The 19,348-nt window shown below is 40.8% G+C and overlaps 1 protein-coding gene across 1 annotated transcript in view; it reads left to right on the top strand.

Annotated features, from left to right (window-relative positions):
- Positions 1 to 19,348, top strand: part of DNAH3 (dynein axonemal heavy chain 3) — a 536,699-nt gene that overhangs the window by 77,637 nt on the left and 439,714 nt on the right. The window contains exons 3-6 of the mRNA XM_069210285.1: positions 3,629 to 3,851; positions 4,468 to 4,537; positions 7,951 to 8,137; positions 16,453 to 16,642. Of these exons, the coding sequence (XP_069066386.1) occupies positions 3,629 to 3,851; positions 4,468 to 4,537; positions 7,951 to 8,137; positions 16,453 to 16,642 (670 nt within the window). The remainder of the gene's footprint in view (positions 1 to 3,628; positions 3,852 to 4,467; positions 4,538 to 7,950; positions 8,138 to 16,452; positions 16,643 to 19,348) is intronic.

Here is a 19,348-nt window from a genome sequence, read left to right as displayed (position 1 = left end):
TGTATGAAGGAATACACAACTCCCTTCTTCTCTTTAATTGTTACAAAGCGAATGCCAGGCCTTTGTATGCAGACCAGGTGTGTGATGTCTTTGGAGTCACATGTCTTACTCTCACCGACATCTGTAGGGGCTAACCAGGGTATCTTGCTCAGTCTTGTAAATGATGTGTCTTATTAAGAGGTAAGAATCTCTCAGTCTACTTGACACTTCCCTACAGTTGAATCCTTTCACATTTCATCTCATCTGTGATCCATTACTCAGGTAAAGTCTTCCTGGGAAATTTCTGCAACTCTTTCCCTTCCACCACCAACACGACAACACCACTTGTGGTGACTTTAACCTTACCAACTCCAGCCACACCAAAACTGTGAGAAGCTCCCTTGGGGAGCTACTATGCCTAACTCAACTTCGTTTCCATATTTCAGCACCCATCCAATAGTTTGCAGTAACCTGACCCATAGCCTACCTATGTTTCTCCTCCACTCATTTCCTGAACCCTTTCCACTTGACTAACAGACTAATATGTACCATCCTTTCACATGATAATTTAAGACATCAACTTCCCAAGCATTCAACAGCTTCCCTTTGACTTCCAAAAGTAGATTATAGGTTTGCTTCACGTGAAGCAAAGAGCTGACATTTGATGTAATCACATTCAAAATCCTAATTCAGCTCATAGAGCCCTCACTCATTCCATACTAGATAAAGGTAACATAAAGGTAACATCAAAATCCAGTGTTCCCGGGTATTCAAAAAACCTTAATTCAGGCAAGCCTACGATTAGACAACTTTAAAAAGACACAGCACTATAGTACCTCTCAAAGACTTTCAAGCTTCAAAGCAGCATACACTGCCTGCAAATTCACTTAAATGGAAAGTCAAACTATTAAGCCAGAAACATCGCTACAGCTGACAATTGCTGGAAAAGCACTTTTCCAGAAAGATAAACATTGCTAAATCTCCTCCAGTCACCTACCATTTCCCACTACAATTAAAAATCAACTCACGATAATATTTTTTTATCAACCAGATAGCACCATGTGTAACACTACACCACAGTTGTCCATGCAACACTCTGTCTTACTTTTTTTTCAGTTCTTCTGACTTGGTCAACATCATCCTGAAAAGCAAAATCCTTTCCTCCACTCTCATTAAATATCTTTCTTAGTTGGCTTCACATCTTACCTGAAAATCATTCATGCTAATGCCTGCACAGACATCTTTGAAAACCCACCATATGCTACCTCCACTTAAAATCACACTTAAACCCAGGTGTGTTTGAAAACCAGAGCCCCATTATCTCCTCTGATTCTATGGTATGGTCCTCAAAAACCTGTGGCACAGCAAGTCCAAGACTACATGGACCACCACAGTCTCTGACAAGCGTTGATGCAGTGCTAATGTAGTGAAGTTAAAAGTTTAATTGCTGCATAGTTGACTCCTGCCTACTAGTCACCCCTGAGCTCTCAGCACCTTTCAACATCATTGATCAGCGCATCCTTCTGAAGATTATTTCATTATTTCTGCTGGTTTTTTTCTGACCAAAACATAACAATACAATCAAGTTGAGACTTTCAAAATCTCTCTGTCCATGTCAAGTGCAGAGACTCATATGACTCCTTTCTCACCCTTTTATAAGGCATCCAGACATAGAACTCTTAGGAACCCATTGTGCAACAAGACATTGCCCTAGGTCATCATACTAATAAGACCTTACTACATCTTATCGTAGAGGTGGGGCAAGTCAACAAATTACCAGGGTAAGCCAAGCCAGAGCCCAGCAAAGGGTCTGAATTGGCCCTTAGAGCCTGTGCAGGAGCTGAGCACTGAAAATGTTTAACATGTAAATCATACATCAGCCATCATATAAAGCATGATAAAGTCTCTTTAACATTCAAAAAAGTGTATTTCTTTCAAATGTGGAAGCCTTGACATTAATGCGCCATATTATAGCACTTCACTGAAAAGTACTTATTAAAAGTGATAGTTTTTAAGCATGAACTTAGAACCATTCCTGCCACTGCCCCCACCCTGGTGACAGTGCCATTAGTGAACAAAGAGGCAAGACACTTCCCATGTGAACCCTGTATTTGGCCCAGATTCTCACAGACAAGGCAATATTATAGTCTAATAAATTCTGACCATGCTTATTTGAAGATGCTTTCATATGCAATAGTGAAGAAAAGGGAGGAGCTGTAAAATAAATAATTGCCTAAATTAAGACAATTAGCATACATGCCATCATTTTCAAAGAGGAAAGTGGAAGATTTTTAACAAATTATCGAGAAAAGGTATTTCTCCAACTGACTTCTATTAAAAGAGAGGCAATTTCAGGTGGGAGAATAGCCAAGGTAAACTAATTTTTGCTTACAAGATCATAGGTCTCTCGTCTGAATCTGGTCTATTGGCATTTATGAATTAGGTTAAGTGGGAAAGCCGTGAACTAATCCAGGTTTTCTGGTTTCTATTGTCTCTCTTTTTTTTTACCTAAAATGTTAATGCTTTGTTTTTACCTCTATGTCAATGAGAGTAGAGCGTGGGTGGCAGGCAAAAGCCACATGAAAGCTCGGCTGGTTATGGGACCTAGAGCTGAGCCAGAGCCCAGCTTCAGGCTCGATCCTAGCTCAAGCTTTCAGAGGCACGCCTGCCTCTACCATAACATTCTTCCTGCAAGTGATCATCTGCAACTACTTCAGTGCTTAGAAACTATTTCAATCTGGATGTCCACATTCCACCTTAAATTACTATAAATCCACCTACATTTATATTCAGGCTCATCAGTGGGTACACAATGTGGCCCCCAAGTCAACCATGGTTCATTTCCATGCTGTTTTATGGCTTCTCCATCACCTTTACTGCATTCCTAAATCCCGGTGTTTCTACACTGATTCATGTCTCTACTTCAAAAAGTAGGTAAAACAGTCTTCCATGCGGCTGCTTACCTGGTCACTGGACAGTGCACATGTAACCACACGATCCAAGTTCTTAAAGAACTTCACTGGCTTCCCCTCAATGCAAACATCACCTTAAGCAACAGAGCATAATCTTCACATCATTATGCATAATCTACAAGGCCATCCACACCAAATGAACAGACTATTTGGCTTAAATATGCACCATTTCTACTTGCACTCATGAACCTGCAGGCACTGAAGACTTCCAAAGCACACATCTTCCCTTATAGTGACAGCCTCTCACTTCCCACTTCCAACTCACCTGCACACCTCTTTCACTTGTACTACATCCTGGACTACCCTGTGCATTTGTAGCTGTATGACTGTTATGTAAGGTGTGAGTGTACCTCATCACTTTCTGTTAAACGTCTGTCCATACACTTGTGATCTGAACATCTTGATACATATACCCCTTGACTAATGAAAGTGCTCCAGAGGCTTCCAGGTCTCGGTCAGTTCCATACAAATGACTCCAAGTAAACACCAAATACATAAAATAAAGACCTGGATGGTCAAGGTGAATAGCTGTACCATAGGGGATGTCTTGCCTAGATTGTTAGCAGTAAGTGAAGAATTTTCCATAATCATGTATTTGCAAAACATATTTTGTGTGGTTTATATGATCTCTTCAATGATCTTATTATTTTACGTAATGATTTGTTTTTCAATTTCAGATTGTACTTAAGCACAGCTTCCACCCTCCAATGATGCAACTCACGTCATGGACTCTAGCTGCCCCTTTTAAAGAACAACGTTATCATCGAGGTCCAAGTGATTCTATAGCTAACAACTACACACCAACTGCACGCAACCTGAAACTAGGAGAACTGCAAAAGAAGATGGCGGCTGTTAGTCCCAGAACCTCTTTGGGCTCACCAAGGCAGAGAGCACGATCACGTATCCTTTCTTAATTAGAATTGCAAAAACTTCCTAACTCTACTGTGCACCCATTGTGTGTGACCATACATGCTATTGGTACTTAAGATACATTTTCTGATATTGACGTTCTGAACAATATATGCCATTCATCCTTTAGGTTCCATAGAAATAGATATAGGGATAAATTGAGCTTACTGTATATCAATTGTCATTCAAGGAAGGTTTATCTGGCATTACTTTTAATTTTCCATCAACTAAGCCGCAGTGAATTACACGGTCAAATACAAAGTTAACTGTGGTTATCCCTGGTTCACAATGTATAAAGCACTCTAACCATGATTTGTCCGTGGACATACTCTAAGCCCTGTCAAGGCACTTTCGACTGACTGATATCACTACTGTTTTCAGCACACATCCTCTTCATCATTTCTTGCTGGACCTCATGTATAGCATTGTCAGAGAGATGTTTGGATGGAAGCAGGCAGTATCATCGTAAGTCAAATGATTCGTAAGAATACCTTGCACAATCACAGCATGAGGTTTCCACAACCATACTGCTAAATCGTAGGTGGTACCTTTTATAGAGTTTTCATGTACTAAGTTATATTCGTACATCCTTAACTAGTTTTTACAGCTTTTAAAGATACTTCTGCTTCCCAAAAGAGACCTAAGCTTTCACCGAGAAGTAAACCTGAAGCTGCTAGGTAAGATTCTTATCTGCAAATAACAAGCAAATTATTTTATTTTGTAGGAAAATATATTTTTACTTTTAACATTCACCATGTTCATACTTTTTAAACATAGTTCTGTTTCTATAGACAATGCGTGGGATTCTCCAACATTTTACCAGCTAAATCTTGCCATTATGTGCTATACACACCAGTATCCTGATTTGAAATGTTTAGTTTTACTGAAACTGTAACTGTAGCATGTCAGTATGTAGCTTTACAATGAAATGTGTAGGGTAGGCAGATGAAGTAGATTTTGTGTGCGAGTGGCGTAATCTGTGCATTGGCATGGAATCCTGGGTTATAACTATTAAAACAGACATATAAAATCAATAGTCAAGGAAAAACAAAAGTAATGGAAATATGATACACTTATCAATATTCTTTTATTTTCCTTGTGCTATTTGTTGATGTTGAGCCTGTAATAGCGAGGTGTATCTTTCCCTTTCTGAGTACAGCGCCCAAAAAATGAAGAAAGCTGAGTAAGGAGCCACTTTATAATTTGGCGGACAGAGGTTTGGCAGTCAAGGCGATGAAGTAGTTTACTCCGTCGCCTTGACTCTACCTTCACCCACCAAATTATAAAATGATTGGAAGGCTAGCATTCATTTCCTAAAGCCTTGCCAGGAACCTCCATCACAGCAGTTCCTATCAATGTTTTTTTACTTTTGATGCACAGGTTTGTCAAGCATGACAGAGCCATACAGCCGACTCTTGTTTTTTATTTTCAAAAAGAAAATCCTGAAACACGATTTTCTGGTTGAAGATCAAAAACCTCACCAAGGAGGTCCTCTCCCATAGCGAGGGGATCATTTTGTTGTTTTCACTGCCCGTTACCGCCAGGTTTTCCTGGCGATGACGAGCAGTGAAAACTGACCTCTAATTCTGCCCATCTGAATTAGGTGGGCGGCATTAGAGGTTAACTTCCGACAGCCCTAACTCTTTTAGAGTAGTCTCTGTCGTAATTAAACCAAAGGTCTGCACGCATTAAATTGGGCAGGCGTAGTCGGGAAGTGACCTCATACCTCTTTTAAATTCACTATGAGACACCCACTTCCCAATGATCTCACTCTTGCAGGTTTCTGCTTTCTCAATTTGTGACTTTTTTCCATCCTTCTCTTTCACTGTCTGTCCCTTTTGCGTGTTTTTCCCTTTCTTGATTCTTGGAACTGTCTGATAAGGAAAAATAAGTGCCAGTCCCTGGATGTGACAGAGTATCCATACCGCTGAGTCATAAATCTGGCCTTATGTCAATGGAAGCAACCTTCTTTTGGCAATATCCTGTTTGTTGAATGCTGTTAATTAAAGCATAAATAAATGAATATCCCATGGTCACCTTGAGTTGTCTTTTTCATATTTCAATGTATTTCAAAGGAACACAAAGAATTCATAGTATAGGATGCAGATTTTACATTCATGTCAATTAATATTAGAATACAACACTGAAAATAATAAAGACTTAAACAAACATAACCTGTAAATCAAGTAATTGTTTACCAGTCTCGTTAGCCTAATTTGCATTCAGATTATGTGGATATCTTTCATTACATATCACTTGCTCTTTCTTATGCATAGAAAAAGGTCTGCACAGGACCCCAAGCTAAGGCAGTTCAGTTCAATAATTAATGATAATCTGTCATTCCGTGGGTTTGCCCATGAAAGGAGTCTTAGATTTTCACATTTTGCTACACACAACGTCAAAATGAAACCTACTATATCTGTTTGAAATGTAATTGAAGAAGAATTCTATAAAGTGTAGAAGTAAAATTATATCTGAATAGGAAAATCATCAGAGCTTGTCAACAAGTCTATAATCTCTGTATGTAGAATCAATTGTATCTAAAAATTGCAAGGAACATATCCAAGACATTAGGAATTTTTTTCCTCAGTAAAATGTCACACCAAATAGAGTGCAGTTCTGTTTCATTTTGTGTGTGAGGTACTGCAGAAAGAACTGAAAATAGAAATGGTGACAAATTGTGGTTTGAGTAAAGGAGATGTTTTTCAACAGTGCATATTAATATCAAATGATATTAATATCATGTGATCAAGAAGTCAATTTACATAATATGTGTATTAAAGCAATGCAAACTTGTACCAAGCCAAATGTTCCCTACACAGCAAGAGGAGAGTTGTCAGGAAATCATCACCGAAGGCTATCCAAGACCCACTATGGCAAATTTACCAAGGGACAAAAGTCTATGCCTCCCCCAGGCTCTAGTCTTTGTTGCATGTTTCATAAACACAAGTGATTACGCATCTGCCAGTTGTGTCCTCAGTTCCTTGTGGAGATCTGATCATGTTGAAACAGGCTCCTGGATTCCAAGGCTACTCCAGAAAGGCACCACACTCAGAGCTACAAGTCGCCATCAGCTTAGATTAAAATCGGTAGCCCTTTTTTTTAGTGGGTGAACATAGGTGAGAGGGTTTGATCAAAATATATATTGTAGGTATCTTCTCGCTGATGGAATTTAGGTGTCTCAGAGAGGTATATCTTGTAAGGTCAAAGGACATAAACTGGCACACTTCACCAAAAGGATACATAAGTTGAAAGAATCCATCCTGCATCTCGTACAACTTGGAGAATGGTATAGGTGGTTTTCAGGTGTGGAAGATGTCAAGCCAGGAGGATTCCAAAACTTGCGAACGCTGGTTAATTTGTACAGCAGCGGAGCAGAATGATAGAACGTGGTAGGCACAGGTGTGTGTGCTCATATCAATTTACGCAACTGTACAAGAGGAGGAAACAGGAAGGGAATGGGACAAAACAACTAAGGTGAAAGAAACGGATTATGTGGTTAAAATACAATTGAGGTATCATAAAACTAAACCATTGCATGGCAACTGGCCATTATTACTACCTCTTCTGGCATTCACCTGCTTTCCCTCAGTGCCTTACACTGATTGGTTTTTGTGTTAGTCTGACCTGGAAGGATCGCCTAATCCCTCTCTGCCTCGGCTGCCACTGACCAGACCTCCAAACTCTCCATTTGTGTGTCTTCCTGGACTTTCTCTTCTTGATCTTTCATGAACTCCTGGGTAATGTGATGTTACCTGGTCTACTACCTCTGTTCAATACAGTCCAGTCCTGTATATTCATTAGAGTGAGGGATGAGTAACGCATCTATCCACTCCTGATAAAGGCGGAGGACTCCATTGACTGCTGGGGATTTCTGCATTTGTACAAATGCTTATAGTTTGTATGTGCATTGTGTACATTTGTCCTCACTTTTGTGAATTGCCCCTAATTTCCAAAAGCATGTTGATATCAATGAAATGGAATTGATAGGGTTGAGAAGTGTTTATGCTCAAAGCGATTTGTTTCCTTGAAGTGTCTTGGCAGCTTTTACTATCCAGCTGCCTACCTACCCTTTGCCATTTTATTCCAGAGCCTCCTCTTCTCAGCTCTGCAAGATGGAGACATCACGAGAAGATGCGGGGCAGAGCACAGTGAAAGAAGAGTCAGTCTACCCAGAAAGTAGACCGATGTCGCCTGAAGAACAGATACACATTATGCTTCGGCACGAGGAGGAGAGAAATCGGAAAGAAAAAACCCCTTCAGAAAGAGATACGGAGGTATGGGTAGATTCAGCTTTTGTACATGTTTTTAACTATATATTAATCTAAAAATAGGGGGCAGTACGTGCAGATGTCCCTTCACCGAGTCATGCTAAGCAAGTACTGCGGTAAGAAGAGTCTGTGTTTCAGGCGAGATTTCACCATTCAAAGTTTCCTGTGAAATTTTGCTTAACAAATTGAATTTGTTTTGACATTGATTACTTTTTTCTGTTTATCGATTACACAACATATCAAAAACACAGACACAATGCTTAGTCCTGTCCTCTGTAAGTCAGCCTCAGCAGTTAATGTTCTTTTTCTTACTAACAAAATAGATGTGAGTGAATACCTTTTGTGGGTTGAGCTCCATTGTGCTTCGCCTATAGAAGTATGACTTTGGTATGTATGCGCTCAGTACCGTACAATAAACAGACTGTGTGTAACACAGAAGGCATAGAAGCATGTGTCATATCAATTGTCATACTAAGACACTTTCTATTATTTGGTTATTGATATTGTATTTGATGTATTGTCACTGATTTCATAAAATAAGAGCACAAGCAGAACATGGGAGCCTGTAGAGTGCAGTGCCCTGCAGGTAAATCATATATTGTCATTCTCTCATATCAGCCAGTAGATGTGGAAGTGACTGCTGTCTTTTCCATTACCCTCAAGAATAAGTTGAGATCCCCAGCAAGCAATGCATTCTGGTTACTTCAAACCTCCAACAGACAGAGTTCAAAGATATATAACTTCAGTCAAACCAGGGTATAAAGTGAATACAGAAATCCAGAAAATAAAAGTTGATATCAATTCTACATTAATATCCACCATTTATCCATTGAAAAATGTATATGCTTAGCGAACAAACATCATAAAGCACTTTAAAGAATGCAAAGGAGGCTTCTGCATAGTGTCACAAATAGTTAGGACCCAAGATGCCCTACCAGGAATTTCATTATCACAAGAGCATTTGGCTCAATTCACAAAGAATATTTTTACTAATCTGATATACTGTCATTTACTTATTACTTATTCCTCTGTTTCCGGAAGAAAGTCGCACGTACTTAAAACAGCTCCAGTAACCATGTACTTTCTAACCAAATTTCATTATTTTATACATTGCATGAGCTAATCAGCAAGGAAAAGCAGCAAAACTTCAAAAATTAAAACTAAATACCATAACAATAATGACTCATGAACTTAAAATATTATTTGGCGTAGACAATTTCTCAGTCGGGTCAGCAGGTGGCTGGGACCCTCCTCCTAAGCCACCCCTCCATCTCAGCTCCTCACCATGAGGACCTGGATGGTACTGTGACGGTGGTACCTCAGATGGTTCTTTCCTGGGCAGCAGCCAGGAGTGGCCCATCACTCCTTGCGACAACCAGCCTCTGTCTGCCACTGCCCAAGTCCTAGAGGGGGGAATCCAGTCAGGGGCCCTCTAGTGTGAGCGTAGCCCCTGTGCTCAGGGAGGCCTATCTTCGGAGTGCCTTTCCAGTTTAACAATATACGCATCCCAAATTGTTATCCCCATCAACTGCTGTGTCTGCTTACAGATGATGTGTACGGCGGATTGCGCTGCTGTTGTCCATTTTTTCAGGTCTGTGCCCCAGATTGTCACCGGAGGGGGCTCTGCCCCCTTTCAGGACATTGCTACGCAGCATTTATACACCATCAGCGCTAGGTCAGTCATCCTGCACTCTAATTTATATGTTTTGGACCTCGGCATCTACTCTAGCAGGCAAAATCCAGGATGAGTATACAGCTCCTTGCCCACCAGTTCCGCTAAATCTGTCAGCACTGCATGCCAGACTTTTGCTGTCTCCAGTGCGCCTCAGGTGTGCCCCAGTTGAGGCACTGAGACCCCGAGCCTGAAAACATCTGACCTAATCATCCTGCAACAGGTAAGTATGTTGTAAGCACGTGACTAAAGAATCTTGAATATTCTTATGTACTAAGAAGCATGTCCTATGCGTTTGGTGTCTGTATGATGTCTGTCAATCATGGATTTTTGTGCTGGTCCAAGATAACAACATACACAACAGGAGTTATCCATAGACCCAAGAAGACAAGGGTATTTTTCATATATATGCAACAGTGTCCAAATAGATTTAGTTCACATTATTGTATATATTGGTTCTGCCAATGACAGTATGAAAAAATACAAATAATGTATTTCTACTGATCTTTGGCCATATCCTAGCCTATTGACTTGTTGCACATAACAACACATTTCCCTAAGTACTGTTTGATTAATGATATCTTTACTTAGAATGAAACCATTTTGAACACTGTTTCATATGTATGGTCCTAGGTAGCAGGCACATGAGTGAGACAAAGATCAGTCGCACATAGTGTTCATGGTCTAGTTGCTCTTTGTGCTTTCGCAAACCTGCTCCCTGACCTTTGCTGGCTTTAATTGCTTATTGGGTAACTGTGCTTTTGAGTAGAATTTCACTGTCAGTTCATTGATAGTTTATCTTTCCATGGGATATTCAATATGATCCCCTTTATGTGTTTATCTCCAAAGGAAATCCCCTTCCTAATTTTTCAGATTAATTCTGCATTACCTTTTGCTGTCACAATATAAACATGTGAAATACTTCATTGACTTTTAATGCTTGACGCTGAATCACCCTGAATCACTAGAAATAGTAAAAATGTTCTGATATTAGAAAATGAAACAGTTTTGGTCGTAGTTAATATTTCCACAAAGGTCTGTGCAATAGGTGGCTAAAATGCCACTTATAATGTGGAAAAATTAGAATATTATCACCTACCTATATATTTATAGCCATGTTCTTACTGTGCTCTCCCTCCACATTCCACTAACATCTTCTATAACAAATATAATATACAATATGTAGGGAAGTGGAGAACTATGCAGCAATGCTGGTTAGACTTCACTATGTAGTACTCTCACACTACCTTAAAGATGGTCCCTCGGATTCACAATAGTAAATCCTTAGATCAGTTCTGGTAGTGTCGCAAAGAGCAGTCAGGCTTTACTAAAGGAACATGTGTTAAGCATTTCAGAGTACCAACATGACGATAAGTGGTTGATACAATTCAAAAGAAATCAGACACAATTTTTTAAAAATAGAGAAGATATTTATATGAATTTAGACACCAAAACAAAGTAAATCAATTGTGTATAACCGGATTTATGGATTTCAAAGCAGAAACAGAATCAGTGCATTTACAAGCTGTCAAATCTCACCATTGAGGTCAATGGTAAAAGTCACTAGTGATAGTCAGTCACTTGCTAGATAAGCTTAGAGGAACCCAATCGTGGTTAAACCTGTGCAGGTCCCAAGACCAAGCTTTGTCAAAAGTCAGACCAATTTTACCTGGCTCAAGGGGCCCGGGTGCAGAGGCATCCTGGCTGTCCTTGGCGCTGAACACAGGAGCCGCGGGTGCTGAAAAATGGTACTTGTGACAGTCACTTGCAGGTCAAGTTTATGAGAGCCCACTGGGGGTTATGCTTGGGTGGGCCCCTGGACCAGGATTCAGTGGGCAGAACAACTCCACCTAGTCTTGGTGTGTCGGGTGCAAAGGTGTGTTTGGCTATCCTTGGTGCTGAACAGGATCCGCGGTTGCTGGTTTTACCACTGAGATGGTGCAAATGAGGAAACGGATGCATAAACTCGACAACAGAGCCACAGGTGATGTCAGATGAAGGTGTTGCAGTCTTCCAGTGAACTGCAGGGTCAAGTAAAGGTGGTGATCACTAGACTGGCCACCAACAAGCCTTGGCAGTGGTAATGTGGAGGAGAAGCTATCTCCCCTGCTGGTGGTTCAGTTGAAAACAGTAACTTGCTGTAACTTGGCAGGGAGCTGGCCTACACTTCCCACAATGCACTGGATCACCTGTCTTTGGGCGATCCTTTGGAGGGCCCGATGGTTAGTGCTTTCTCTGTGGTTGGCAGGGGACTAGAGCCACTAGTCCAAAGGGTTCACAAAAGATTCCCTCTACTGGGGAAAGCAGTCTTAGGTCCAGGATGAGCCACAGTTGAGCAATTCCAAGCCTTAGCCACAGGTTCAAGCTAACACGTCTTTGTTAGTGCAGGTTCCTGTTGTCGTTGATGCTGGTCTTCTCTTGTCCTTTTGTTGCAAGTTAAGACAGATCTGAGGTTCTGTTGCCAGGGAAGTCTCTTAAATCCTAGATTTAGCGGCCTTAGCAGTGTGGGTGCAAGTAGCCAATGGGCTACTGGCCCCAGCAGCTATTCTGTCCCTTAAGTGACCGCCTCTCCTGGGTTGTGGTACCTTTTCTACTCAGAGCCCTCTGTTTTGCCTCTTTTCTAGAGGTGTGGCTAGCCTTCTGGGGGTGTACACATCCTGACTAACGAATTTTCCCACTTGCCTGGGTGCAAATGTGCCTGGGTACAGGGGTATGTGTTTGTCGTCCACTGGGGGACAGTGGAGGACAAACACATACCCCTGCTTGCATATCAGAGGCGGTGTGCCCTTTGTATCTCACTGTCTTGATGTGCCAATTCACTATCCTTCCTGGGAGGGAGGGAGGTGTGACCTTCTTACCATCCAAGCCATTGTACTGACCCTTGGCAGTATTCACACTGCCTGATAGGAGGTCAGAATCCTGTCTTTGGTGACAGCAGGCACTGGAAATCGCGGACTGGTCAGCCAGAGCACAATGAACTAAGGTAACCAGTAGGTGACCTCTAAGATGCCACCTGTGTGCATGCCAGCCTTCCCTCAACACCAGATTCATGTCAGGGGAGAGAAGGCACATTGTTTGATACCAAACTTGACATATCTATGTGGTACCATAATGGAGCTAGCCATTTGAGTCTGCTTGTGTGCAATTCCCTTGTTATCCTATAGACCACCTTTCACTTATTGTGTACTTTAATGGTAAAGCCACTGTAGAGACAAATAAGCTTGCACTTACATATCTATACTCTTAATACACTGCATCCTGCCTCCTGGGCACAGGAGGCCTTCTCTAGGGGTAACTGTCATATACTAAAAGCAGTGCATGTGTCTGTGCCACACATGGTGAGGGCATTGTCGAGTTTGAGCAGTTTGCACTGCTCCTGCAGTCTGCAGTGGCAGTCCTGCTGTCAGTAGTTTGCTTGGGTCTTCTAGAGTGGCACAAAACTGTGCTGCAGCCCTAGAGAGCCCTTTACCAAGTATGCCGAGGGTACCCGTGGTACAATATACTATAGATTTATAAGTGGGTAAAGTCTTTGCCGATTTGGGTTACCAATTCATGCTAAACATTTCTGTGAAAAGATCACTGCCACTGGGGCCTGGTTAGCAGGCTTCAGTGCACTGTCTGAGTTGGCAACCAGGATCTAGTAGTCCAAAATGAGGGCAAAAAGTGGGGGACATCTGCAAAGAGCCCAGTTTTCTTACACAATATTACCTCAACACTTCATATTCCGCCACTCGGAAACACACAATTTCCTACTTACTTACACGTTGCACACATACTATCACTCACTAACCATCGTGCTCATCTATTTTAACAACCAACCTTATTACGAGAAAAATCATAGACCTTTCCGCCCTCACCTCTCACAAACCCCATCCTCACAATCTCTTTCTTCTACTGACACCTAATTTACGCATCACAACTACACATTACACAAACGTACTGGCCCACAACTCTCACCAATCACTGAATTTAGAGCAATAAAACTGGACCCCACACTCCCCACAAACCCTTGCTCATACCCCTACCAATTCCAACAAACAAAAAACACCAGCAGCACCAGTTACACAAACTTTGCAACACCCTGACTACATCTCCACTGAACTCAACTCTGTTTTAAGATATCACCAAAACATGATCCTACACCAACAACAATTTCCCAGATACCGTCTGATACATGCTCTTCCTCCCATAAAAACCCTTGACATCTCTAATAATCCTGAGCAGGACTGCTAAGTTGAGGAATGCCCAAGTGCCAGCATAATCACTTCAGCAGCATCTCCTACCTCCTCACCTTCCCATACATATATAGAACAAATCTTAACAAATATTAACCACATACCCACAAGAGCCCAAGGGGTAGGGCCAACAATAAACTAGAAGGATACACTTCCTTCCTCAAAGGAAAACTATCACATCTAAATTGATTGCATAAAACTGCACATTCAATTAGCAAAAATAAACACAACATCTTTGATGTGCTGACAGATACAGAACCAAACATACTATTCAACACTGAAACCTGGTCAGACAATGCATTTAGTGACAGCATAACAATCATCAAATTGGAAGAGGTAAATATACATGATTCTGAAGCTCTTCTTGCTAAATGTCAACTCTGACCCACTTTTACCGGCCATTTCCTCTTGCTTTACAGAGCTCTGCCCAACAACAGAACTTTTACTGATGCTTTCATCAAAACAGTTATAGATTTATAAAAAAAAATGTCCAATATATCTACACTTGGTGACTTTAACATCTAGTTTGATAAACGAAATATGCCTCAACCAAAGGGTATTATATCAGCACTAAATCCACACAACTTACAAAAGTTCTTCTCTGCCCTCCCCAACACACACATAGAAGGTCAACAAAGAAGTGTTCCTTTCATGGACCAATCATCTAATCCTCATCTTCTTATTCAAGATCCCAAATAAAATATCAACTAAATCCTACCAACCCACTACAACCTACAGATAGTAGAACAAATTAAACATGAAGACCTTTGGATCGTGCCTAACAATAAACAATCAACTGGAAACAATACACTCAGTAGAATAACTCAATTAATTGATACTAAAACATGCTATTCACAAACTTACAAGTATAAATTTCCACCCCTGCCTCTCTCATCTCTTCTATGGGGAGGTCCTCAAATGTAAGTTTACTACTTGGTAGGAAATATAGAGGGGGTGAGGTGGAGTGGCTAAAAAAAGGGGCATACCTGCTATTACTTGGAAGATGTTTCGGGAGGACTAAGTAAATGTTTAAGGAGGGGTGTGCATCCATCCATAAAAGAGTAATCCTGTTGCTATTGACATGTCCAGCTCCACAAATGGCCACTCTCAGATATTGCAACACTCTCCCATATAGATATAAATGGAGGTAGGGACTTAAAATAACCCTATGGAAAATAATGTTAAATTACATTTCTATTTTATTTTAACATATTTCAATAAACTTTTATATTCAAAAAGTAATGCAACAATTTTTATTGAAGTATAATTAAACCACTTTTGATTAATTCTAAACCTAACGTTTAATAATTATTAATACTTAATACAAATATACTTTGTTGTACTTTAGGTTGGAATTTGTGTTAATTTAAAGTTCTGAACAATAATGTTAATTTAATTTAATATATTGAAACAAAATAAATGTCAATTAAATTAATAATGCTGTAGCATTTATTTTTAGTTCTACATTTAAAATCAATATTTAAAATTAATTTACAATAGTATTTACCATGCAAATATCACATTGAATTTCTCCATTAGTGTGGAGTGGGGGGAGGGCAGTGAAGAACATCTACTGATCACATAGGCACATGATTAGCACTGGTGGCGCCATGAGCGACAGTCTTTTTTGGCTCCCTCCACCCTATGGACACCTCCTCGGATTTGCTCACTACCACCTAGCAAATGCACCCCTCATATCTCCATAGCTCCCCTTTCACATACATTAATTTGTTTTAAAGTGCTTGTAAAAGCTGGCTTTACTAATCCACTCAACTATCCGCATAAAATATAGTTCTGTTTTTTGCAGCAGGCATATTAATCCTCTGTGCTACTTTATGGCAAGTCAAAACTGCCACTGGACAAAACTCCCATACCTCTCCCTAGCAGGAACATTAATCACAAGAGGTATCTTGACATTTTAATTGTTTCCCGAAGGCTTGGCGCACAAGGAACTTTTCAGCAGGTGCTTTTAAATTGCAAGTTTTGTAAGCTATATTGTTAAACACAGCGCCCCCATGAGGTCAGCGCCCCGCAATCCAGGTCAGCACTCAGTGCGGCCACACCACTTGCACCGCCCTAAAGCCGGCCCTGTATGGGAGCCTTCAGGAAAAAATAGACTGCTGCCTCAGCACAATAGTGTGTTTGCAGCTCCCACTGTTTGCTATCCCCCTGCTAGTGACAACGTAAAGCAGTTGTTTCATCTTTCCAATAGACGTGAGCACTTTGCAATTAATGCCAGTCAATGCTCCAATGCCAGTTATAGCTTTGAGGCCAGTCTATATTCAAAAGCGGCGTGTGCTGAAGAAAGGCATTTCTAGTCAGACTTTGTGCTTACCTCGATCCTGTGTTTTAGTAATATAATTTGTCATTTATTACTTTGAGTTTAATTATTTCCACACGATTCTTCCTTTCAGAGATATGTTTACTACATCTACCGTGGAATCCAGCAGGAAATGTTGGAGCCTCAGGAGAACGAACAGATTGACCGAATCTTAAAGAATGTTCCAAATATTTACTTGAGTAACCCTAACTTGGAGAAGGTGTTCCTGAGTCTGACTCAGGAGATTGATAATGACTACAATGTCAGTCTCAGGAAAAGTATTGGTAAGAGGAACAGATATGTATTCTGCTGGTGCTGGAATCTTAAGAAACTCTATTTACAACAAGCATTGCCAAAATAAAAAGGTCAGGTCTTGGCAAGGTTGTTTTACTGCAAGCATGTGCCACAAAAATAAACCGAAAAAAATGCAGCCACCTAAACGTATGGCTGGCATTTGCTTGGAATAAAACAATTTAAATTGAGAAAACTCACTATTGTGACCGTGTTACCAGTGATGGTTTTTGAATCACAAGCATTGCTGTTGGTCCATTCATTGTATTATTGTTATTTATGAAGGAGACAAGAACATATCACCACTTAATCAAGCACACAAATGGCACACAGCTAGAATGTTACAATGTCACTTAAGCACTTTATAACAGTAACTTAAAAAATGATATTGAAAAAATCATCATCTTACTTGACACCCAAAATGTATGTAAAATGCTGATATAAGGAATACTTGCAATAAGACTAAACACTGGCAGTCACACAGGGTAGCATTTCCACCCATGGATCTGTTGTATAGTTATTTTAGCCATGTTTAGATACGTTGTTTTAGCTAACTAGGCCTCTCACTGTGCACTATATAACCCGGTTACATTTTATTAAGCATTGCTTTATTTTTCTAGCAATAGCCACATTTGAGGGTGCTGTTTTATTTTCTCTATCTCATTGTTCTTTCGCCTTGGAAAGCATCATTTTCTTAGTAGAACATTTATTTCACTTTGTGCTTTCTCCAAGGCTATAGTCAGAGAGGGTTGCAGACAAACGTGGTATGCTGTGTCTTCAACATTCACAGAAAAACACACGCTCATACATGGGGTCTATTTCTTAAAATATCAGTAGTTTATTATAAAAACACCAGTTTGTCCCACACATGTTAGAGGGAGATTCCAGCCAGATGACCATTACTGTATGCTGATCTCAGACTGCTTCGCTACAGCTACTTGCTTAGACGGCCGAACCCCTGATTAACATGGGGACGGTGTCTCTCTAGCCTGCAGGCTCCTTCCTCCAGGTATGAGGGATTATATACTCCCAGAGGAAAACCCAAAGGGCAGATTAAGCTTATTACGCTGTGCTCAAACATAGTGTAGGTAGGAGAAATATAGATCACTCCTAGTGACAGTATGGTAGGACTATTTTTGTGTTTTACTCTTTCAGTCATCTGCTTGTTTTTATTGTGTTTTATCATCCTAGCTATTGCAATACATGCTTTTTTATCTAAGATGCAGTTACTTCAATAAATCCTTATTGAACTATATTCTGCCTCCGTTGTCTTTGCCTATATGAGACTTTGGTAACTGAGAGAAAGGGATGAGATCTGATTGACCACGATTCCCCTGAGGAGTCTTTCTTGTCATGTGCCCGGTTGCCACAATCATCTTGGCGAGAGATAAGGCACTGCTAGTTAGCCGGAAAACCCGTATTAGGGCGAAAGGTGTCATGTGGGGTGGAATCATACTTAGTACCCACAGTCCATCTGATCCTGTAGCCCAAATCCAGTAGCCTCATTAGCATAATGAAAACCTATGCGACATGGCGCTGACAAAGTTTGGTCAGGCACTAATTTGCGGATCCTCCTAAGTATCTCTGTCTCATTGAAAGCTAAAGACACCTCGATACAATATACAGAGACGTCCGTGGTATTGAGGATTTCCTCCTCAGCTAAATAGGTAATATCTATCTTGAGCTGTAGGTTGTTCAAGCTTGAACCTTAAAAGGATCAATCCCCACTTGGAGTCCTTATCTCTGAACCCACAACGGGTAGCAATTGCAGTAAATATGCAACCTCCCCTCACTGTACATTTATTGGCAAATGGCCTAACGGCCCAAGGCGGTCCACTCACATTTTTTGTCGAGGCACATCCAACCTACAGAACAGAAATATTTTATTCTTGGGTCACCTTTCCAGCAGCAGATGGGAACACAAATACATTTCATCACTACACACCTGCAAATGCACCTGCACAATCCAGAGCTTATACATATCTAGAAATACCTTTATCTTATCAAGACCATAAGAACTGGCTTGATGGCAACCTGCCACATACAGTATTACATGTTAGGTTAGGTCCTCTGTGATGGCCTTAATTGGCCGCATATACACCACACCCTGATGCAGCAACCTTAGCAGTAGCTGAGGTTCTCTGCCTATATATATAGTTCATGACAATATACAAACTGTTAGTACAGTTTGTTGTGCAAACATTAAATACTAACCCAGCACGTGCTGCCCCAGTGCTACCACATGCAGTTACACCAGATACTAACCCGGCTACTGTACATTTGATCATGTGTAAGGTACCCGCCAAGCAGGAGAAAATTCTGTTGTGGTTAGCTCAAAAAATAAATGCACTGGAAGCAGTTTTTCCCCATACGGGACCTCAGGATAAACATAGAATTCTCACTATGTGCTTGCCATTCGGGATCGTTCCCACAGTTGATAACTGCAATACATGGGGCACGGTATTTGCCATGCTCTATAATACCACACATAGTACACCAACATTTGCCAATCTTCCAGAGGTGTTAAAACAAATTCAAGATGAATACGGGGCTGCCCCGGCCCTGGATTTGGAGATGCAATTAATGGGCAATGTTGCAGCAGTATCTTCAATTATATTAAGTAACCTTAAAGGGGAAGCAGTTGCACTAGCAGTGTGCATGTGGCTCTCTGACGTTCCCGTACAGGATCAAGAACCTGA

Source organism: Pleurodeles waltl, chromosome 10 (genome assembly GCF_031143425.1).
Source record: "Pleurodeles waltl isolate 20211129_DDA chromosome 10, aPleWal1.hap1.20221129, whole genome shotgun sequence".
NCBI classification, from domain to species: Eukaryota; Metazoa; Chordata; class Amphibia; order Caudata; family Salamandridae; genus Pleurodeles; species Pleurodeles waltl.
Note: the sequence above shows the minus strand (reverse complement) of the source record. Positions and strands in the feature narration are given on the sequence as shown.